Below are 26,352 nucleotides of genomic sequence, written 5' to 3'. Positions count from 1 at the left end.
ATAGCATAATGAAAGTATATTGACAATATGGGGAAACTCTCATATACAAATAGCAACACTGTTTGATCCAGGATAAAGCTCAATGTTTACTGGAATGTTGCAATTCTCATACAAGTTTGCCTTGCTATAACGAGGACAGGCAGGATACAGCTACTAGGTCACAGTGACCTGAAAAGCATGTGGATCTAGTATTACTTGGCTTTCCTTAACATCATGAATCATTCTTGGAGGCAAGTAGCATTCCATGATGTTCCCATGTTGAAAGAGCTAGTTTCTAACCTAAAATGAATGAAAATTTATTCTAAAAGTGCTTTGTGCCTCCTTTAACAAGCAGAACAGCCTTCATCAACCTAATACTTCATTTTGAAAGCGTTTAAAAAGTAGAGCAGTAGAACTGTTTGTGCTTCAGGATCCTCTACATCTGATCGTCAACAGTATAAATTTCCTAATTACTATCCATGTATAAAACCATGAACCCTATCAGTAGCAAGGATGCAATACCAGAGAAAGATCATAGATTAAGTGAGAAATTTGAAACTTGATTTGGATAAAATGATTCATATTTCTTACATAGTTTTCCAACAATGAAGAAAAGCAATTGCTTTTATTTTGCTTTTATACATAATCTTCTTTCTTGAACAGAAAACATGCAGCAAAAGCGATCATATAATGGAATATATACAAGAATAAATGACAATTCACATGTCTCTTGTTAGCATTCCAGGAGCAAAACCTCCATTGTTCAAAGGAGTCAGTGACAAGTGTTGTATGTCTATATAAGTGTTTAAACAAGTATTATCTGAAGTCATAACATTTTTACCCTTTCTAAGGCTTTATTGTAGTGTTAACGTAATCTTAATGGTATTCAGGGTAATGAAGACAGCATATCTTGTTCAAATATGACTCCAAATATCTATTTCTGATCAAGATTAGATGTCCTGATAACCTCGTTCAATCTGAATGCCATTAGATAGTAAAAGGAGAACATAAAGGTTTTTAATGTGTTTGGGAATAAAGTATTAAAGAAATCATTTTCTCATATGATAGGTTTATATATTGAAATCATAACCAATTTTAAGACCTGTTTAATTTTGGTTAATCCTTTTATGACATTTCTCACTCGCAAAACGGTAAAGTGTTTGTCAATGGTTATTCACTCTTTGATTTGTAAAAATTAATTGTTTTTAGTTTTATTCATTAAATTTGACATCTGTGAAAAATATATTTTACTAAATGATGGCACTCAAAAATAGATTTCTTCCATATCAATCTAAAACAAGTTTGTTTTTGTTTGTTTGATTGTTTGTTGTTTAACACCTCGCTTAGCAATATTCCCGCTATATCATGGACGTATGTAAATAATCAAGTCTGGACAAGACAATCCTGTTATTGACCTCCTGACGTCCTGAGCATTGATCTACGCAATTGTGATATGATGACATGCATCAACCAAGTCAGCAAGCCTGACCACCCAATCCATAGACGCAGCCTCTTACGACAAGCATATAGCCACCTTTTACGCCAAGCATGGGTTGCTGAAAACATATTCTAACCCGGAACTCCACAGAAGACAATTTTGTTAACTCAAAGTGACCAGTAATACTACTGTAACTCATTTAGTGTTTTAGGCAAGTCGGTTACTGGTATATGTAGAACTATTCAGCCTTCGAAACTTGTGGTGGATCGCTAGCCTGTGACAACTAAATTGTGCAGAGGACAATTACCTATCCATTGATGGTGGTCCTCATTGACAAGTAGCATTTGAGGGCTATAATTCTGAACTGGTACTTGTAGTTTCAATTTTGCTTCAAACTCAAAGAGAACAAGACTGACAAAATAGTAAATATTTGTGTCTTGTTGAACAAGGACCAGCTACAAACTCAGGTCCTCGAGACCTCATCTAAAAAAGGGATTTCGAAGCCTGACTAAGTTTGATGAGGTACAATTACTTAACATCTTGATGGTTCGGATGGATAAGAATGATGAGTGACACACTCAGGATAGAGAGAAGAGAAACAATATTAGAATCCATTTGAGAGATGGAGAAGAAAACTTAAACCAGGACAAAATAAATTGAAAACATTGGGAAAATTAGAAAATGAAGGAGAGGAGGAAATGCTTGGTTGAGATGAAATGAAAGATCGCGTTAACTCATACATTAATTGTAAGCATAGCAAACACATCAAACATGATATTTATCTTTTCAAATGCCATAACACATGACAGCATGTGGGTGTTTGGATGAGTGTCAGGAGGTCATGTGTAATCTTTATAACAATAAGAGTAATGATAACCATTTTAACTAAATGGATAACCCATGCTGAACAAAACAGGTTAGGGATCATGAATATTTCTGGGATAATTTTATGAAACTGTGCTCAGTTTTTACTTAAAAAAATATCCCCCAATATATTCATGTCACCTAACTTTATTTGTTCAGTATATTTAAAGAGTACCTTACATCATATGTGTCAGTCACCTGAAGGGTTATGTCGCTGAGAAGTGCTGAGCTACATTAATTATATTGAGTAAATTAGATTAATATCATCTTAATATTTTTTTGAATGTTGCATCTGATGTCATTGGTAGTAAAATCAGAAATGATTCTAACTTTTAGATATTTAGTATTTTCCCCCATCCATGTAGCTACTGTCATACATAGAAGTGACATTTTTAAATCATTACCCATCTAAAATTTCACAGATATTCCACTAACTAAATTAAAATATTTGTCATCTCAGTGTGGTGCTTAATGCTTCTTTCCACGTCCTCACCTCAAGTCAGGATTTCCAATACAGTTAAAACCTTCAACCTATATCAAGTCTTTTAGTTTCTCCGACTTGCCCTCAAAATAAAATCTTGAGGTCATTTTTTATGATTTTTCATGATAGCTCAATAAATCTACAATTGTAATATTAAACTGACATGCCATTAAAACCGTTCCAAGATGTTCTTTTCATTTCAATGTGACCTTTCCCAACATTTTAGAACAATGTTTTGTTCAGCTATGATCCTTAGGCAGAGTACAACAAACACCATGTAAAGAAATCCCACTGCAGTATCTTAAACTGAAACTGTGAAGCAGCTGATGGAACAGCGAGGGTGCACATCGCCTGTGCTGCAGGGCCATGCAGCTGGTGCATGTTGCAGTGAGATTCAACAAATCGCATCAGCATAACAATGCATCATTCAGTGCTTCTCAATATATCTCTCAATAAATTTGATGCTAGAGACAGTCGAGTAGCATTCTTCATGATGAGACTTTGCTCTAGATTCGTAACAAGACACTTCTCCTGAATTTGAATTTAACTCTGGTGCGTTAACACTTGCAGTGTGTTGATTGTCATTACATGTCCAACCTTTGGTATCATTAGTGGGAAAACTACTGTCATCAAAACTAATCATTTTATCTTCAAGCAATAGATAACCATCATGTTACTGTTACTTCTACATTATTAGAAACACTATGGTATTTCTTAAGGACTGACCATCTTTTATTTGGGGGGAGCTGGTATTGTATTGAACAAAAAAATTGTTTCAGAAAATGTTTGAAATAAATATTTAAGCTTCACACTGTTGAAATAAGAGAAATTATCTGCCACAAAAAAATACTTTACTACAAGGTGTTTTTCTGAAACAAATATTTAGGCTCATATTTATTTTTAAAAATCTGGTTTTGCAGCTGTAGCTAAAGAAATATCTGGTGTCAATACAAAATCCCTGTCCCCCACTCCTCCCATTATCAAATGGTCAGCCCATAATATTCTGATGCAGATAGTCTTATCATAACCAAATATTGTCAAAGCTTTGGTTCAGAGAGGTCCTTTATTTTTTAAAATTCTTTATTCATTTCATTGCAAATGTAAACTTGCTATGTATGAATGTATCATTAAAGCTTGATTCTTTTCCTGGAAATAGACATTCTTAGCTGTGCATGACAAACCATACATTTAGCTTTGACGAACAAAACAGATGGATGAATAACTGAAGTATGACGAAGAGCTATATTCTATTGATGTCAAGTAAAAAATCAATGACTTTTAAGTGAAAAAACACTTCAAGCACATATAAAAATCTTTATGAACAAGAACATAAAAATCTTCCGGGATCCTCTTTGGTTTTCAACAAAGTCATTTCTAATGATTAATTTGTTAAATCCATAAACATTTCTGAGGAAACAAAACTGTAATCTGATGACAATGTAAGGATTGTCGCATTAATAATTTTCTTGCAACATTTTGCCACCATGGTGATGATGTCATGCTGTATTGTGGACCACACATTCTCAGTCCATTTGTTTCAATAATTATCACTTTATGATTTCTTAGGTCTGACAACTGGTATAAAAATTTTCTGGTTTCATGGTTGAACTGCTATAATTTTGTAGAAAAAGAACGTAATTAAAAGTAAGTTTCTACAAAGCCTCCTTGCTACTTCCATTTGAATTCATGTAATTCATTTTCTTTTTAACCTGTAACCATTTTTTGCCTCCTGTGTTTTAATAAACTGGATTAGTTTGTTTGTTGTTTAATCCCACACTCAGCACTATTCCTGCTATATGATGGCTGGCTGTAAATAATTGAGTCTAGGCCAGACAATCCAGTGATCAACATCAGGAGCCTCAATCTATGTATTTGGGATACAATGACAAGCATCAACCCAGACAGTGAGTCTGACCACCCGACCCTGTTAATCACCTCTTACACCAAACATGGGTTGCTGAAGATCAATTCCAACATGGATCTGCACTGGTCAAACTGGTCAATCATAGAAGAACTATATATAATTGGTCAGACCTAAATTCAAATTTTTGGGTAAAGACAGGAACCATGCAGGCAAAGAAGATGTAAGTGTATAGATGTATTTGTACATGTCTATTCCACATTGCGCCTCAAGTAGACAGCACAATGTGTATGCCAATAGCAGCTAAAGCTTGAAAGGGTGCTAGCTCCATTTGTAACATCCTACAAACACAGTAAATGATTAATGGACATATCTTCTTGAGCATGATCAGCTCTGAAGACTTTGTTTTTTGAATTGAAATTGAAGAACAAGGAGGATAAAGCTAAATCAAGCTGTCATACAGTAAATTCAATGCATCAAGTCTGTGTACTGAGCAAACTTAGGATAACATAAACATCATAATCAAGAAGAATAGGAACATCTAACTACTAAAAATGTCGGTTTACGCTCAGATGTTTTTGACACAAGATTTATCAGGTATGGAAATAGTACTGAATCTGCAGTATTACTTTTCACCTAATGTGAAGGTTTTACCGCATAAATCTGTTGACCTTTTTCTGTAAGTGTTAAATTTGTTTTATACATGAATTTTCATGTGACTAATTTGATAATTGCACCAATTGAAAAAGTAAGTGTCACACTTCAAAAATGTCCAACAGTCCAACCTCAAAAGAGTAAGAGAGTTGGGTTTACCACGTAACAGTTTGTAAGTCAGTTATGTTTTGTCAGTTTGTGTTGGGGAAACAATGCCACAGCTCATTGTCAGGGATCCATCAGCAGCAGAGTTGATGCATCTAAGCGTCAGGGATCCATGAACAGCAGAGTTGACACATCTAAGTGTCAGGGATCCATGAACAGCAGAGTTGACGCATCTAAGTGTCAGGGATCCATGAACAGCAGAGTTGACACATCCAAGTGTCAGGGATCCATGAACAGCAGAGTTGACACATCTAAGTGTCAGGGATCCATGAACAGCAGAGTTGACACATCCAAGTGTCAGGGATCCATGAACAGCAGAGTTGACACATCTAAGTGTCAGGGATCCATGAACAGCAGAGTTGACACATCTAAGTGTCAGGGATCCATGAACAGCAGAGTTGACACATCTAAGTGTCAGGGATCCATGAACAGCAGAGCTGACACATCTAAGTGTCAGGGATCCATGAACAGCAGAGCTGACACATCTAAGTGTCAGGGATCCATGATAAGCAGAACTGACACATCTAAGTGTCAGGGATCCAACATCAGCTGAGCTGACACAGCTTAGGGTTGCCAAACAACTGGGCCCCCTGAGTCTCTACCTCAACAGAAAACTGCAAGTTATCATAATAATTGTACTGGTGGAATACTGGTTTATTCATGCATTCACAATACATGATACTCATCTACAAAGTAAAGAGTGTAATATTAGTGACATCTTTGGAGAAATTAATTATGTCCTTGCTAAGGCTCTTGCAGGTACTTGAGTTCTCAAGACAGGTCACATCTTCTTGTCAACACTTGTTGCAGACATGGAAGAGAAACAGTAGTGTGTGTATGCATTTTTACAAGAAGACACAAAGGGGATAAGACAAGATGTCGATTGTGTGGCTTGATACCTTACTGAAAATTGGCACTCAAATCTAGAGCAGGTTTTAAAACATTGGAACTCATTTTTTCACCCCTTTAGAGCCATAGACATAGCTTCCCTTTCAAACAGAGCCCTGATTTCTTTTCACCAGTATAACTGAAATGAACATGGACATTTTGGGTTTGCAGGGATATACATAGAACATACTTGTGAAAAGGGAGTATTTGGATCAAACCAAACCTTGAACTTACCCTTGAACAGAATATCAGATTTCAGATATTGCAGTACTTAACATGAAAGTAAACTGGAAATGAATAATTACTACTAAATGTTTGTATCAATCACAAACCAGAGGTATGTTAAATTTAATTAAATATTTAATTAATATTCATTAAAGTTGTCTGATGAACCATTGATATCTTAATCAGAACAGTATTTCACATCACTGACTAAAATATCTCATGACGAGCAAGGGTAGAAAAGGAACACAATTTTCTCATTTTCAGATAGAGATCTACATACATAATGAATTTCAGTGGAGTATGAATATGTCAGTATACGATCGGTTTGAAACTTTGTTCAAAAGCTGTTGTCTCAAACACACCATTTGTTTTGTAACAGATGTGGAAAGAGTAGTCACATTGCAACAGCTATGAAGCAGGGTATATGACCCACTGACTATGTACATTCACATCTGTTATCTTCTCATTCTGGGTTTTGTGCAGTTATTCGTTAAGGATAAAATGGCAAGTTAAGAATTTACAATAGTATTCTGCTTTTGTGAGGAAATTCATTATTCTAATGAAATCCTGTCCTAAAATTACTCTTCTCTCATATTTCATAATTACTTATTTCATTTTGTGTATTTCAAAATTATATAGAACTTTTCATTACCTATAATTCAAATTTTCACACCAATACATATGAGAATAAACCTTATCTTTATAATTTATTATTTGAACTTGTAAATTTCCATATGAGATCATGCCTAAATGTTTTAAGAGTTAAAAGGATACCAAATAGTTAGGATGCTCCTTTTGACAATGTGCTTTAAAGTGCCATCAAGATGATCCAGATCATCTATTACAAGTGTCCCCTTTGGGGATTAGAATTGTCCCTATCAACCTATGCTAGTAAGAGGTGACTAAATGGATTGGTTTGTCAGACAGAATATGTGTCATCATATCCAATGACATTTTCCGTTTCTCATATCAATCACTGGTTTGTCTGGTCTAGATTATTTACAGACCATTATCACAGAGCTGAAATATGGCTGAGTGCAGTGTTATAAAATAACAGTTAGTAATGCTTTGAGTCTTGTTGAATTTCTATTCAATGCTTTATGGACCCATGAAGATCCGGAGTAGAAAAGGTCTTCAGCAACTCATACTTGCCATAAAAAGCGACTATGCTTGTCGTAAGAGGCGACTAATGGGATCGGATGGTCAGGCTAGCTGACTTGGTTGATGCATGTCATTGTATAGCAACTCCATGGATCGATGCTCATGATGTCAATCACTGGATTGTCTGGTCCAGACTCGATTATTTACAGACCACCATCATATAGCTGGAATATTGCTGAGTGCAGCATCAAACAACAAACAAACAAACAAACAGTGCTCTATGTACTGTTGTCCTGAAGGACCAAGGTGAAAGGTTTCTCTCCTTTCCTTGGTAAGCCTGGTGATTGTGCACGTCACAGTTCTCTTCCTGCATCCATGTGAAGTATGCTCCATCCTCAGTTAACAAGATTAAGACGAAGACTCTCTCCTGGCAAGTTCACCACTAACCTTCAACTATTTAATTCCACACATTAATTTTGATTCATAAATTCTTTAATACATTCCCTTTATGCTTATCCATGTTTTTGGCTGCAGGAAGAGCACAAACTCCAAAAAAGTACTTAACATATGAACTTTATATGCTTGGGAGGTAAGATTAAAGATTAAATTTATTGACATAATATCTTTGGCTCATTACTCTAAATTGCTGCTATTTTGGTTAAACAAACATCCCCTAAGTGACCCTGAGTATGTTACATACTGCTTGCTAATAAGCTGATATCAGCATAATAATTATGTACATACATAGTAATTGTCCAATAGCAAGAACAAGTGACACTCCAGATTTTGTGAAATATGTACATGAGTCTGCTGGTATGTTAGTGTGTTACCTGTCGCACATGGTGGAGTTTTAACCAGATATTTTAAGTAATATCAAGCTGAGTATCATAAACTGAAAGTTGAATTGTAAAAGATTTGTTATAAATCAAACAAAGATTGAATAAATTCAGTTTTCACAATAAGGTCTTCGTTGAAGTAAGGGAGTTATGTCAGACAAGTGGTATGGTCGCTTTCTGGAATGGGTCATGTCTGATATTCCTTATGGCAAAACTTAATGTGTGAAGCACCACAAGGTTTTTTAACTATATCTTTACTGTTGTATAACCTGTGTCTAATCATAGTACTGTTTTTATGTCATCGGTGGAATAGTTCATCAAGGCATATTGAGGGGAAAGATATAAATATGGTTATTTCTATCCATCTGATAAAAAATAAGAACATTAAGATATATGATTGACCATGTGATGTTGAAGCAGCACCCCAGATTGATGGGGTCACTGACCACATGATGTTGAAGCAATGCCCTACATTGATGGGGTCACTGACCATGTGATGTTGAAGCAACACCCCACATTGATGGGGTCACTGACAATGTGATGTTGAAGCAGCACTCCACATTGATGGGGTCACTGACCATGTGATGTTGAAGCAGCACTCCACATTGATGGGGTCACTGACCATGTGATGTTGAAGCAAAACCCCACATTGATTGGGTCACTGACCACATGATGTTGAAACAGCACTCCACATTGATGGGGTCACTGACCACGTGATGTTGAAGCAGCACTCCACATTGATGGGGTCACAGACCATGTTATGTTGAAGCAACACTCCACATTGATTGGGTCATTAACCATGTGATGTTGAGGCAACACTCCACATTGATGGGGTCACTGACCACGTGATGTTGAAGCAGCACTCCACATTGATGGGGTCACTGACCATGTGATGTTGAAGCAACACTCCACATTGATTGGGTCACTGACCACATGATGTTGAAACAGCACTCCACATTGATGGGGTCACTGACCTCGTGATGTTGAAGCAACACTCCACATTGATTGGGTCACTGACCATGTGATGTTGAAGCAACACTCCACATTGATTGGGTCACTGACCATGTGATGTTGAAGCAACACTCCACATTGATGGGGTCACAGACCATGTTATGTTGAAGCAACACTCCACATTGATTGGGTCATTAACCATGTGATGTTGAGGCAACACTCCACATTGATGGGGTCACAGACCATGTGATGTTGAAGCAACACTCCACATTGATTGGGTCACTGACCATGTGATGTTGAAGCAACACCCCACATTGATGGGGTCACTGACCATGTGATGTTGAAGCAACACCCCACATTGATGGGGTCACAGACCATGTGATGTTGAAGCAACACCCCACATTGATTGGGTCACTGACCATGTGATGTTGAAGCAACACTCCACATTGATGGGGTCACAGACCATGTGATGTTGAAGCAACACCCCACATTGATTGGGTCACAGACCATGTGATGTTGAAGCAACACTCCACATTGATTGGGTCACTGACCATGTGATGTTGAAGCAACACTCCACATTGATGGGGTCACAGACCATGTGATGTTGAAACAGCACTCCACATTGATGGGGTCACTGACCTCGTGATGTTGAAGCAACACTCCACATTGATTGGGTCACTGACCATGTGATGTTGAAGCAACACTCCACATTGATTGGGTCACTGACCATGTGATGTTGAAGCAACACCCCACATTGATTGGGTCACTGACCATGTGATGTTGAAGCAACACCCCACATTGATGCAGTAGACAGGTTCCTCCCATGGCTCCTTGTGAGTCATCATAAACTAATGGTGTGGAATGCTGTTCATATTTTCAGTCATTGGTTGTCTGCTCGAGTCCAACCTATCTACAGGCTGCTGTGATATAGAGCTGATTGTGGCAGGGCAAGACAACATTGTGCCTAATTATTGTTACATGTCCATAGAAAATTATATGGAATAACTTTAACTTAGGTAAAAATGATGAGATTCTGAAGAACAAATAATTTCAATTTGGTGGCTTGTAAATGTTGTCAGATATTTTCAGCCGATGCTTTATAAATCCTCATTGCCATTCATCATCAACTGTCTTGGCTTGTCACAGTCAATTTTAAGAAATGCAGAATTCAAGTAAAACACTCGAAAAAGACTGGATAAAATCCTCATAATTTATTTATGGTAGGAGAGAAAGCAATTTGGTTAAGACGGAGATCTCTAATTATGTGTGTGGTCATTGTACCATGTTCTCCATGTCCATGATGAAGATGGACTGACTATAAGCAGATAACCATGCATATCCCTTCTCTGATATCAATGACAGTTTGCTTATGTATAGACCATGACACTGGATCCTTCATGTTCTAACATTCCCTCTGACAATGACGTATCATGACATGGTTTTCCCTTAGTATTCTTTGCAGAATGTGTACATGTGTCAAGAAACAGCATGTTTACAGAATAGCAAGCAAAATGAATAAAATTTTAATCTTACTGTGGTCCGTTGGGGCATGGTTGCTTGTTTTCCATTTGTAGTAATCTGAAATTATATAAAATAGGCAAATCCTTTAAAAATTCATGTATCATTTTTTTCCCATAAGAGACTTGTGTCCAGGAGAAATAAACACAAAAGTAAACAAAAAATAAGAACTCTCCTACAAATGTCAATGAAAAACACATGTCATTGTGGATTCATACATGTGTATGAAAACACAATATTTGTAATCCAGTTTATATGTTCAATCAGATAAACATGTTAGATCATTCAGGATGTTTGTTTAAGTTTTCAATAATACTAATCTCAGTTTTCATTTTCTTCCTTATTTACACAAGCATTATTTTCATAAAAGAAAAAAGAATGCAAGAGCATGACATTTTCATGATATGAAATTTGTTAGGCTGAATTATTCCTGAAATAGTTAACCACTAAATACTCAATTCCATTTTCTGAAGAAATGTTGAAATATTTGAAAATCAGAAATGGACAGAACAAGCAATATGACTATCTAAAACAAGGATGTTTCTACCTCTATATACCAAAAGATATGCCTACATAGACAGCTAGTCAATCAGCACCTCAACTTTTTTTGCAGAAAAAATGTTTATAAATATTTGCCTCTGCAGAATGAAGGATAAAAGGTAAGTTCAACCAACCATTCACCACCAAGGTGAAAGGTCAAAAGGGGAAGCTTTCATCTTGCGACCTACATCTGCAGGCATGGAAAGATTGCACATTCAATTAAACGCTGTACATCTGTGCAGCTGCATGGATGCACAGATCCACGTTCCCTGATTATCTACACAGGCAAACCATCAGGGATATACCACACAGATTCCATGCTTGTATTTGCTGAAGAAAATCTCGCTTGTGATGTGCACAAAAACTGTCTCAAGTCATCCAGCAATGAGAACAGAGGCTTGATCAAAGAGCCATTTTAGCCATGGAATATATTGACATATTTCTATTCCATGGTATAAAATAAAGAAATAAAAACTTGCAGTATCAAAGAACAAAGCTGTTTGATGTCAAGCTAAACTATTATTTCATAAGGTGAAGACACTATATTTGTTATGGTGCATATCTAAACAAAGTGAGCTTTTGGAATTGAAGTAAACATTAATATATTTATGCCTCATAACAACTAAAAACACTGTAACGCTGTATTTTCCTAATGAATACATTAACAAATATTATCATATTTGTCAAATTCTTTGAACATGATATTTTCATGCTAAATGTTATGTAAGAAAATTAACTACATTTTCTACTTCAAAAGCAAATATTCATACAAATATTGTATTCTTCCTGTGTAGGAAATCTGTCAAATCATGAAATAGAATTGATTGTTTACCACATTGACCTAATCCCATATTTCATCATATTTGAAACGTTTGAGTCATTTTGACTTTTTCCACTTAAACATATTTTACCATCTTGCAAAATCCTCCTACAATCAGTTTAAGTCATGTACACAAACAGCTTTAATTTCTTTGAATTTGATCTATTAGATTATCTATGATAAAGTAGGCCAAAACATGACCTCTAAGACAAGTGCAATATGGGGTTAATTTCCGTACAGAAACAAACGATGCATTATTTGCCACAGGGAATGAAATAGGATGACAAAAAGGCAGCTAAATGACAAGTATGCATCATCTAAATGAAGTCATTCAAATGAAGACTGATTCATTTTATGACTGTTAAATAATGGGAAACTATAGGAATCAAGGTCCTTAACATGAAAGGTATAAAACATTTTGACATTCTATTTGTCAGAAAATATCTGCCTACACATATCATTTGGTTAGCATTTACTCATACCCTTTCTACGGAAGACCATTAGTGGAACAACAGGTTCACATTTCAATCACATGTGATCTATTAACAATGATATACCACTTTTCACAAGCTGGAAATATTGGTTAATGTCTTGGTTCTGTTTCCTGTTGAAGTATCTATAATCAGTTCAAAACCATCAAACACCAAATACATGTATCATACAGAGAAAATGTGCAGACAGTGCTGATGCTCGTAGAAGTAAAAGATACTGTAACACACCTTGGATTCATATTCAGACGACATATATACACAGTAACATCAGACAGAAAATCTTGATTCTGCTATACACATTTTCTATATACCAAATACTAGCAACCATAACCACTATCCATATTCACCACCATGCATGCAAAGTATGTAGTTATTCCCAGTAATAAAGCATTTAGAGTTATTTAATTATGTAACCTTTAAACATAATAGCTATCAAAATAGCATTTAAGTAACACTATTGATGATAAAACATTTGGTCATTGTATTTACTCTTTGCTTCACAAGGAACATATTGGTCATTGTATTACTGTTTGCTTCCAGAGATAAATTGGACAGTTGGAACTTGAAATCATATTCATAATATGATCTGTTCTCACTCATTCACAATAATAGCAGAGAATCCATGAAGTTACTGTCAATGACTTTACAATGCATTTTAAACCACTTACAGAGACAAGGACAATGATCTCATTGAACTAGTACCACACAAACAATATCTGTTACAATGCACTTTGTGATACTGACAGAAACAAGAAATTCATGACAAGGTAACACAGCAATGAAGATGTGTGAAGACACATTCAGTTGTAAAAAATAAACTTACAACATTCTCTTTAAAACCTTGATACCACACCTTAAACCACCCAACACGAAGCATGCAACATTGAATTGTTTAAATCAATTTTCAGTTCTTACAAACACTGGCACATACTTGATATTTGAACCAAATGATACTACCAGTTGATACTGTTCCAGTTTGGTATTGACATTTATGAAACCATTCTCAATATTTTGGGTTATTTTTAATGATACATACATTTTTTAGTTTGCTAATTTTGTCATACTGTTGAATATGATAACAACATAATAAATCAATAATATCTGAATTGGAGAAGATTCCATACAGGAACTATTTTTAATGTTACTCCAGTTCTTGTCAATAAACCAGACCACAAGCAGGTAAGAAACATGCATATTAACATAAGCATAATTAGGTTGTATGAGCTTAATCTGTATAATTTGAAACTGCATTAATTTGGCTTTGATGGCCATTGACATGAAAGAATAGTATGGTTAATGTGTTCATTTATCACCACTGAGAATTAGCATTGAGTTCATTACATTCATCTTTGGGGCATCTAGTCTACAATAAAAGAACCTATACTAATAGATAATTAGGTATTTTTAATGGAACAATCTTTGGAAATATTTTACTGCTATTACAGAAATTAAGACAATTTGAAAATGTTCATCAAACTTAAAAGTTACATACTTGGGGTCAATAGCAGAAAACTGTTAAAGGACCATGCCAAAACAAAATTGTTTTCTTACATCTGTTAAAACAAATGTTTTGGTTGGGTTGCAAAAACACTGACAGAAGGACAAATCAAATCCATTCAATTATGAAGATGGTGACTTCAAAATATTGCAAGTGAATGTATCAAATATATTCAAAATTCCCATTGTCAATTCATAAAAGAAACTTGATAATAAAAAATCTACAAAGAAACAGATTTTGCATTAAGCAGCCTACAAAAGCATGTGTTCTTTCAGAAATATGAGCTCTGCAAATGCCAAATGCTTTTGATTTTCATAAATGTTGAGTGAAACATTTTTAATGTTTCTCTTTTGATGAAATTTCACTTTTATCATAATACTTCGTATTTTAATGAAAATATTTACCAAGAAAATGTTTTTTCACAGTGTAGCTTATGCTCAGATAAAATAGAAAGCATATAAGCTGTAAAGATTTTGTCTTAGAGAAATATAAGCAAAGAGAGAATTATCAGATTCATTAGGAATAATGCATAATTTAATTGGTGTGAATCAACAATATATTTTATGTTCAAACAAGCCTCTTGCATTGTATCACCAATTTGTTGACTCATATGTTAGTAGTGATATTTGTCTGTTTACATATTGGCTTATCCAAGGATGGTGAAGAAAGCATTAAAACCAGTGAACAACCGAAATGAAAAGTAGCACAGTTGACTTACCCATGTAGCCTGTGTCCCACATCGCACCTTCAAAATACAACATCATACATGAAAACCAACGCTAAATACACTCTTCCATCATAATGTATTGTATTCTGAAACAGATATGTAGATATCCATGTGATGTTTGGTAAATGCTGTATTTCAGCATTAATGCCCACTTCATGTTTACAGACCTGTGAAGATTTGGGGTAGAATAGGTCTTCAGCAACCGTAAAAATGGACTATGCTTGTTGTAAGAAGCGACTAACAGGATCGGGTGGTCAGACTCGCTGACTTAGTTGATGCATGTCATCATATCCCAATTGCATGGATCAATGCTCATGATATCAATCACTTGATTGTCTGGTCCAGACTCGAATAATTACAGACCGCCATTATATAACTAAAAAATTGCTGAGTTGGGCGTCAAACAACAAACAAAACAAAAATCATGTTAACATGTTATGCCCATTGTAACAATACAACACTTGAAGGTGTGATTCAACAAAATATTTTCCCTGACACTTTGAAGAAGGTTGATTGCAATACACTTGCATACTACATGTATCAACACATATGAAGATGATAGCTGTATTTCCAATGATGTGATCATATTCAGTAGCAAAAATGTCTTACGTTATGAAGCTCACATACCATCGAATACAGTTATCCTATGAACATAATTCCCGGATTAATACCCTGTTTGAAGAAATGCTTCATTTCACATTATTTCTGAATTGAAATTTCAACACCTCAGGGTATCATCAAAGGTTTGATTCTCTTATAGCAAAGATTGTGACACAGCAATGACTTCTGTACTTCACATATATGTCTACCTTGAGACTGAAATCTGAAAAGTCGCTAATAACCTTTCACCACAAAAGGACAGCATCAACTGCTGAGTTCAGGCTCTGTTCAGACCATGAGCGCATGCAAGTATCTGTAGTCATTAAGCACAGTCTTTGGAATATTGGGTGTGTTGATGTCATTTTCATCAATGTTTGCAGTCGAGGTGGGACTGAACCCAGACTATTAGTGTGACAAGCAACCACCCCAACAACAGGTCACACCACTAGCACTGAAAGTGTACTACTGCATGATCAACATATGCCATCTTGTTGGCAGCCTACAGTTGTAACACCTTATAGTAATGTTTTAACTGCAAAGTGTTTGTGTACTCACTTTCGCAAATAAAATACTATATCATTATGACCCGTGAAGATCCGGGGTAGAATAGGTCTTCAGTAACCCATGCTTGCTGTAAAAGGCAACTATGCTTGTCGTAAAAGGTGACTAATGGGATCTGGTGGTCAGGCTTGCTGACTTGGTTGATGCATGTCATCGATCCCAATAGCTCGGATCAATGTTCATGATGTCAAGCACTGAATTGTCTGGTCCAGACTCGATTATTTACAGACCGTCGTTATATAGCTGGAATATTGCTGAGTGCGGCATAAAACAAGAAACATTCTTCTCACATTGCTATTATGACCTTATTCGACAATAACATTATATACCCTTAATGGTAGAGATGAATATAATGAAATTTAAATGACATCAATACAATCATGGCAACTGCTTTTTACAACTTAATATCAAGTGAAACAAGAATAAGAGAAGAAAAATTGAATTTAGTAAAAATCATTTAAACATCTCTCCAGAGTGAAATCATAGTCAAACAGCAACTGCAAACTTTAATAGCAATTCACCTGGGACCTTATGAAACAATTACAAACACAGCTAAAATAAACTTCTCAATTGTAATGTTTTCCAAATGCAACTTCTAACTGTAAATGCAAAACATTATAAACCTATCATAAAGAATCTCCATAAAGAAGTGACTCCATTGTCTGGTGTTAACTGGGACCAAGCATAATTTTGAAACATATCCATGACAGTAATTTTAACCGTACATCCATTTAACAAAAGGAAAAGGAGAGTTACAAAAATATTGAGATATGTGTACTTACTTTCTAAGAGATAAATGACATGGATTAACATACCCATGGATACCCAGAGTCAATCATTCTACATATGTGCACATAATTGTGCTGCATTTATATTAGTTTCTGTGTCATATCCTTAGGTAACACAACAGATGCCTCATCTAAATCTGCATCAACTGTCAAAAATGTCACATATATATTGACAAATTAAATGATGAACATTGTAGACCTGATTTTGAACTAAATTCATGATAATTCTTTAATATTGAGCAGACATTACATTTGGTCATTCTACTTCCACTTTGATCATGAGTACACAAGAGACTCCGTTAAATCATTGATTGATATTACTTTCTGATAATCTGACCCGGGTTTGAAGGATGTTTTTTTTTCTTGCAATTACAATTTCAGATTGCCCTTCCCATGTGGGCAGCTCAATTAGTTGAAACGTGGGATCTTGTGCCTCATTAATTATGCATATTACCCTTTAGGGGGCAGATTTGGTGCCAACCAGATAAAGACCTTCACCTTCAACAAATGACCTGATGATGTGTAATTTTAAATGATGTCAGGATGTTGTTAAACCTCTCCTGAATACTACAGTTAATAGTCTCTATGTACCATTCTATGATTTACAAATAAAATTCATTTCGTGGAAGAAGAGTTTGGTGTTGAGTTCATAGGTTCAAATTTATTACACAATTACTTCTATGAGGATACTGTGTGCTTCCAGATTTGAATTTGTGTATGCTGGTATTTATGATATTGACACCTGTGTTTACAAGACACCTGTGTTGCCAATCCTTGCTACTGAATCATACAAAACATCACTGGTACTATAAAAGAGATCTACTTTTGCCTGTCTGTAGGACCATGAGGCTCACATCAGTGGCAATTGCACAAGCTCTGTCTAAAAGAAAGCTAAGAAACAAATATACTTCTTTAACATTTTGAGGTTCTTTGCATCTTTACAATGAAGATGTTGAACACTTGAAAGATTATTTTATTTTGGCTTTAGGAGTTTAGCGTATGCTACACTATGATGTTTTACTGTGATTGTTGCAGCTTATAACATAACAATGCAATGACATTTACCACACCCATTAGCAGTCATATGCTTTATCTGTCTCTGTTCTTGACGACAACTGAGGTTTATTATCATGAAAACAAAGTACTTCTACATTTTTACAACCAAAATACTGTAAAATCCCCAAACAAACTGCATAAATATTCCGAAGAATTTGAATCCATTATTATCTAAAATATTGTTACAATGTATTAAATCATTGCACATTTCATCAGAAAAGCTGGTTTGCCTTTAACTGGATAAGAAGTAAGATGACTCTCTCATTTATTTTCTTGTATACTGCCAGAATCTACACTTCCTGTGAGGATATCTGACCATCATTCCCATATCCGGTGTGATCATGAATGAATTATGTCACAAAATATCATTGTCAGGTGAAAGATAAAATCATTTTGTTCTGTGATAAATATTGTTAAACAGTTCCTTTGATAAGGAGTGTCCTTGAAAATGGAAGGTTTGGAAAGAAATATATCATTGCAAACTCATTACAGGATAATCAGTGAATATAACAAAATAAAACCTGGACTTCTTGCAATCTGTATCATATGTCATCATCTTCATCTTGAGTAAAGCTAAATCTATAAAGGCTGTTCTGAATCTGAAGGCCTTAGTGATTGAGGTATTCTTTAACAATTGAGGCATTTATTCAACTATTATATATTCTATATATATTGAAATTGAAATTGATCAATGGTTGTCCAGATGTTCTGAGGTGACAAATATGTTCTATGATTATCAAGATGTTCCATTACACTGTCCATGAAAGTATCTTCAGACGTTCTATAATTATCACTGTCTCTGTGATTGTATCTACAGATTTTCTATTATTATTATTATCATCAATATGCCTATGATTGTATTTCCAGATGTTCTATGATTATCCATGACATAGCAACAGCAGCAGAAGTTCTAAGGTTACTGATGAAGACTTCTTTTGTCTTTCAATGTGAAGTTACGTTACAAATACAGGTACTTAGATCCAGTAACTTATCAGCAATGGGTAGGACATGGATATAGAGCTAAGTTTATATATATATTGTCAACAAAAGCAACAAATAAGCATGGGTGACAAATTACGACAAGGATGAACCCTGTAGATGAGAACAAGATCTTGTACCAAGGCTTCATCACCAGCATCATTTGTCAGTCACTTTATTTGTTGTTTTTTTTAATCCATTTTATTGTTGATATAAATGTGATTAGATTTGATGACTATCATAAGCATTAATGTTTAATTAGTTTTAAAAATGGCCAAGTACAATAAGTAAGAAAACAAGCTCTTTCAAAAACATATGGGTGTTATTTCAAATTGACAAGAAATAAGAATCTTAATCTAAAAGGGTTTGAAAACATGCCACAGCTGGTAATGTTTCTACAAGTGTCAGAAATTGTTATTTCACCTATGTTACACAAACACCTAACAATACTGACCAAACACTGAATTTGTCCATAACTTCTGCTGGTAGAACAGTCTCACAACTTTTACTTCAATATGTTCTACGAGGAACAGTTTCTTAAAGAGCCCAGGTTTTATGGGTCAGATGATGATAATGATGATGAAGGGGGCAGTGGCTGCTGCACCGAAGATCCAGGTTCACTTTAGCGCATGATACAATGTTATATGGCTGGAATATTGTTAAAAGCATTCACTCCTTCAGTAGTGATTATTAAATAAAATAATAAACAATTTTTCCACCTGTAGGCAGGCAAAATTACTTATTTTTACAGAAACTAATGTTATTAATTAAATTTTCGGAACAAAGTTAGTGATGAATAACCTTTAACACATCATAGCAATAGTAATAATTAAAGTTCTCATCATTAACTAGATGTTACAATGTTTCTATATATATTGCATTGTGAAATGCATTCACTTTGAAATGTCATATTAGTAATATCATATTCATTATTTTAATAATAATCTAAGGTGATTATTAAGATATTTTAAAATAAATTATTTTTGATAAATCTTGTTGCAATTATGAAAGAGACTTATGTGAAATAGTTTCCATTTAATACAGATAAGTTTTCAAATGATGTCATCTTAAAAATTATACATGTATATCTATTTTTAACGAGGGTTTGTTTGGGGTGGGGGGGGGTGGGGGGGGGGAGAGGGAATTGTTATGGTGACAACTGTCCCTTAACTTTTAGCAACAGATATGAATAAACATAAATATCATGTATGCTGTGGGTTTACATATTAATAAAGTCAGTATTAACAAAACCAAATAGATTCATGTGAATTATAGTTTTTAGGCTTTATGCTGTCAAAATATTTTATCTGAAAAGGCAATTATCATAAATGTTCTACATATTAACAGCATCTGGGTTCTCATGTTTCATGGAAATAGTTAAGTTGTTGTTTGTGTGTGTGCTGGGCAAGCAAGGTGTTGCCATAGGACCTATTTAGGTTCATAGTGTTGCCCATATATAATCAATTTCATGACCTATGATAATAAACAGTGACATTAATTGCAGGAAAGAGTAACAAAAAATAGACTGTGCAATGAGTGTTGTTTAAATTCATTTTTTGTGTGTGGTAAAGTCAATAACCATTGGTACTTTGAAGGTTTTTTAAACTCCATAATGAAGTGTTTGGTGTTTGAATAAGCTTATTGATGATTAATGGCCATAGGTTTTTTACATTAAAAAAAATAAAGAGGGGGTGAATGTGTATATTGAACCAACATTCTAAAAGGGTTAGAGTTACTTTAATACATTTGCATTACTAAATATATATGTTCTGTTAAAGATAATTGTATGATCATTGTGTTTATTCCATTTTTTAAGAATCATTTTCATACATATAAATGGTTATTTATCTTTGGCGTCAATGTGGTCTATCACTGAATTCAAGATTTAAGGAATATTACATATACAAATGAATTCTTTTGCTTGTGTTGTTGCATAATAACAGGAAAAATAAATCATCTGTTATATGTTCCATGAAGTATAGAACAGCATCAATATTCCTATTCTTATTACACCTTTTCAGCAATGATGCTGCAATTTTAGTTTAAGGATAATTGCTATGATATACCTTTGTATTTTGTGACATATGAAAGCATTTTTTGGGAGGGAAAATTTAATGTGATTTGTACAAAATATCACCAAGAAGATTTACAACTAACAAAGACTCATAAACAACATTTCATGATGAGAGGATTCATCTTGGGCATCCTTAATGTTCAGTTGTTCCTTCCCTGATACAAACATATAATTGATCAATAAGTCAAATATTCCGACTTCCTTACACACTAGTTACAAACACCCATGTTTCTATACCTTCAATTGGTAAGGATGTAATACAAGCAGCATTTCATAAATCTCTCTTAAGCCAATTATTATCAACAAAAGAAGTTTTCTCAGGAAATTGTATACCATGTCTACATGCATGGAAAGCACTATGTTGACCACAACAATCACCTTTATATATAAGCCAATTTGATGAGAAGCATTACAATTATTTTAATTTCAGTTTAAAAAAACATTAGTAACTATTATTTCTGCAATGTTTAACAGATAGATTATTTTCTTTGTACAAAGAATATAATGATTTAAATTAGTTTTAATAAAGAATGCTTGCCTTAGGTGGTTGCAAAGATTGACAACTTATCTTGTACATGTTTAGTGACAATGCTGTCGGATATAATCGCATAAAATAGCTGATTCCAATGTGAGTCCTCATCATGCCTTGCAGGCAGTTTGGTCACCATTTTTTTAACTGAAACAAAGGTATATCTAAAATAATCTTCATGTATTATTTACTTGAAAAGCTGTTTGTAAAGGAATGTTTAAGAATTACTAGATGTTGCATCAAGGAGATGAACAATATGTGTTAAAACAAAATTTTCCAAGAAAATAACACTTCACCCAAGATTTAGAAAGACCAGTATGTATCTGAACAGAGAACCTCAATATCATTAACTAATGCCAAAAACTAGTTAATGTAAATAATGTGCAGTTTTCACTTCCCATAGGAATATTCTATCAGCAAGCCAATCATTTCATCCAAGGAGTAATGTGTTTTATTTCCTTTTATTCATCAGCAGTGGGCTATGCTTCAGGTAAAAAACATGTTTCTTCAGCACTCATACCTCACAGAAAGCTAACATCTTGACATGAAATACCATATCCTCCTTACATTGACATGGATATTATTAAAAGCATAAATAAATATCACTTTTATCTCTTGATTATATACCTACATACATCAGTTGAAATAATAATCACTGAGGAAAGAATTTGCATGCTGTCAGGGGACTGATCTGATATTTTTAAAAATCAGGAACAAAATAACAATCATTTCCTGTCAAACATGACATTCTTATCATAAGGATTGATGTATTACTCTAACAATGGTATATCAATTCTGTTGCCTTCAAAACTAGTTACCAAAGTGCACCTTACAAAGAACCTTACATGAAATAATTCTACACTTACCCCACTCCAAACAAAACATATATCACTGGATGGACATTCTGCAGCCTGCCCATTATGCTTGAGTGCTCCAATAGTTAAACCCTATGTGCCAAAACAACATTCCCGAATGACAAGACAGTTATTTAATGACCAAACCAAATATTTATCATTGGCACTGACTCCTTCCATACTATGTCAGATCATTAAAGGAAACATGAGGATGACACATGTAACATGACCCTTGTGACACACAACACCTAGTTTATGACCAAACCAAATATTTATCAATGACATGAACAAGATATGCATACATTTTCACTTTAAGCTTCATCAAAACAGTAAACCATCCATGAAACATTGCATCCTTGTAGCAGAAGTTTTCTGATAAAACCAGATATACATCAAATCTTGATAAGTCACCACACTATAAAAGGATTTTGTTACGAGTGTAACTCAACCAAGCCCATACTGCCATTCCGAAAAGATAAAATTGAGCTCTAAGCTACCTTAAACATTTCAAATAAAGTAGATTTCTCTCCAAGTGCTGTACTTAGTGACAACTTTGGCAATCCTTCTGTCATCAAACAGGAAACAGCATTTTGTTAATCTCAAACTGTATCTACATCTGTCCTTATAATCACTAGAACCAACAGCTCAGTGATGTTTTAAACATAGGACACGATCAAAACTGAACAAAATTCTCTTGATGCCTTACCATATAGATGACTTATTTACTATTTGTACTTTTACATGCCACCATTGCTTTCCTGGCTCATTTAAACAAAACCATGTTGATCACCTTGGAGCCTCAGTGCAAACAAAGTTTCTGATGCAAAGACACAGATGTTCAACTCTATCAATGTCATGCTCAATCTATATTTTGGATTTAAGGATGACTAGAACAAATGCCAAAGCAAATGACAAAATTCTGTGAGTTTCGTGACAACAAGCATTCTTACATCACATAATCAACATCATAAACATGTTAGGAAAACTGCAGAACAGTGAATAATACATTTTAACCATCGACAAATTAACAAAACCACAACCCCAAATCCTTAACTAGCAGAGCAAAACTTGAATAACCAACAATTCCTAATAATGTTTAAACAAATTAAATGTTTCCCATTACCTCAACAACTGTATGCATGTCAAACAAACAGAAGAAATGTGTATTTTTAAACCAGAAATATGAAAAATGAAATAAATAAACCTACCTCCAGCATCTTGAAAGTCCTGATAATAATAGCCAATATTTTCATACATTCCTTGATACCTGTGGTAAAAACTTAGGCGAGCACGAGTCGATCTCTTACATTAAATGACACTACTCTAAAGTAAGAAGAGAGAGCAGAGCTGCTGCCTCGCTACTGTCAGTGGTAAAGGCTTCTACTGTATTGATCAGCGAAACACTCTTTAAAAATGCTTGCTTCGACTTGCTGAGGCACACAGCATGAATTTTAATCAATACATCGTACAGGTTTGAATGAATGCAAGGAGGTGAAGTTCGTATGAGGGAAGGCAGGTTCCGTTCCTTCGTCAAGCAGGTTTTTTAGTATTTGTACACCAACTTACACAATATTTTATTTGAAAATTATCCTTCATGGTATTTTAAATGATACAGTGTACGAGTTTAAATGAACGGCAATGCATAGGAATAGCATGTTTGTTATACCGTTCGAGTGAATTTTTTAGATAACATGCCATTATTCTGGTTAGTTGCACCATGCCTCTGTGTTAAAACTGGTTTAAGTTGGTGTTTTTTGTGCATTATCATGGATGAAATTAGTTTTAAAATCTGTTGAAATCCTTTAAATGAGAGGTATGCATTTGAATTTTTGTACATTAGGTTTTTGCTAAGCATTTCAGTGTGTATGGCTATTATATATATTTGTTAACTGTGATAGGAGAATCTTTATTCTTGATAAGCATACATTATGTATTTTTAAAAACATACAAATATTTAAATGATATGAAGACAAAGGATGCATAAAGTGATCCATGACTCTCAGGTCCCTAATTGATAGTGATTCATAAACACAAGATTATTGTACAGACGGAATCGTACAATGGACTCTACTTTTAGCAGAGATTTCTCATGCTTATGAAAAGGGTTTTGTTGCTCTTATTTCTATTGAAATAACTTGTTCCTGGCTATTTTAGAGTTTGAATGTATCGCACCATGAATGGGGATGGATTTTGAGGTTATCTCCTTCAGCATCAGACATTGGAAATACAAATTATATTCCTTGAAGCATGAAACAGTTCTTTTCAAGAGCTTTCAAATATTCATATTTGTAGTTTAAACTCAGCATGTTTTCAAGCAAACTATATGTCAAAAACAACATATATAAATTCACCAACTAAAATTGTTCGTTTAACAAAATACTGTAAGAGTCTAACAATACCCATTTCCAGAATGCACATTTACATTTCGTTTGTCTATTTTTCAAGTTTTTATTTTGATATCATATTTTGCCATACAAAAGTCTTTTTCCCACAAGTGTATTCATCCAATTATTGTTTGATATTGAAAATAATCAAAACATTTCTTCCTTCATAAAACACATGCATATATGTTTGAATATTTCATTATACACAAACACATTTAACACTTAAGTTTTACGGAAATTTGTTTTGTCAACGGTGGTAATTTTGGTCTGTTGTTTATGAATGTGGCTTTTCTCAAATTTTTTCCTGAATTATTGGTAGCTAGCTGTTAAGTACATAGTAAAATAAATTATGCAAGAAAATATTTGTATAGGATATTTTATCTTCAAATTTGTTTTAAATGTATTCTTAATCTCAAATGACAAATTAGGTCAAAATGTTTTCTAATGTAGTGATAATGGGTGTCTGCTTTCTGCATGGTTATGTCAGTGATAAGAAATGTCATCAGTTCCGAGGATCTTAGCTGTACAGAAATAGATGTGTTATCTCCATGAAAAGATAGATACCATATCTATCAAGAACAATGTCTTCAACTGATCAAAACATTTTATACCCTCTGATGACTTTTGAGTAATTAAGATCATTCTAAATGACTATACACAAAAACAGTTCATTATTTTTTCAGAATTCAAAGAAGAGATTTTACACACAGAAGCAAGTGGATCCTATTTGTTAATTTTTGGTTTAATTTAGAAACAGCCAAGAAAACTGAGATGGCTTGGAAACCATCAATGGGTTGGACATTATGTGAGCATGTGGGGCCTTGTACCAGCTGCATGTGTGACGAGCACACACATAAAACACAGGGATAGCCCTTTACAAAAGTCACTGTTTTAGCAGGGCAACACATTTAATGGGTCAGCACAATGTCAGGAGGTATGTCTGTTGTTGTCATAGTAACTATACTTTTAAAAGATAGGAATTACTTACTTAAAGTAACAAAAGTATAATTATTATTATACAGATTAAAATATATAAATGCAGCAAAGAGCACTCTTATGACTCTAGTAATATTATTATTATTATTATTATTTATTATTATTATTTTTTATATTTTCACTCTTATTTTTTAAACGGCAACAGAGGTTTCCAATATTATTCAACTGTTAGGAACAAACATTTCAGCCCATATTTAGCAGATATGGACATTTAAAAAAGGACACACGATCATATATCAATCTTTGTTTCCAGTCCATGAATATGGGTTTTGGAAAACATTATTCTCTACCTACAGTCTTTATGAGTTTGCACTGGTGGTTATCAGTACTTATTGGTAAAGTAGCAATTTCAAAGATAACAAACCTGCTGGCCACTGAGTATGTACACCTGTAATGAAAGCAATTACTAGCATGATGCTTCCATCTTATTACACTCAAAGAAGACAATGATAAGACTTATAAGAGGTTTATGATTTCAGATACTATTAACATTAT

The 26,352-nt window shown here is 34.3% G+C and overlaps 1 protein-coding gene across 10 annotated transcripts in view; it reads right to left on the bottom strand.

Moving 5' to 3' along the window:
* LOC139470700 (zinc finger protein rotund-like) overlaps positions 1-26,352 on the bottom strand; it is a 396,945-nt gene that overhangs the window by 65,430 nt on the left and 305,163 nt on the right. For 5 of the 10 annotated variants that reach the window (XM_071252955.1, XM_071252957.1, XM_071252963.1 and 2 more), the window contains 2 exons: positions 15,029-15,055; positions 10,977-11,021 (listed from right to left, as the gene is read on the bottom strand). In XM_071252955.1, coding sequence (XP_071109056.1) covers positions 10,977-11,021; positions 15,029-15,055 — 72 coding nt within the window. Of the gene's footprint in view, positions 1-10,976; positions 11,022-15,028; positions 15,056-23,685; positions 23,823-26,352 lie in introns of those variants that run through there. The other 5 variants (XM_071252956.1, XM_071252964.1, XM_071252960.1 and 2 more) reach the window with 2 other exon arrangements.

The sequence above is a fragment of the Haliotis cracherodii genome, unplaced genomic scaffold (assembly GCF_022045235.1).
Source record: "Haliotis cracherodii isolate W230 unplaced genomic scaffold, xgHalCrac1.p SCAF_21, whole genome shotgun sequence".
Taxonomy (NCBI): Eukaryota; Metazoa; Mollusca; class Gastropoda; order Lepetellida; family Haliotidae; genus Haliotis; species Haliotis cracherodii.
Note: the sequence above shows the minus strand (reverse complement) of the source record. Positions and strands in the feature narration are given on the sequence as shown.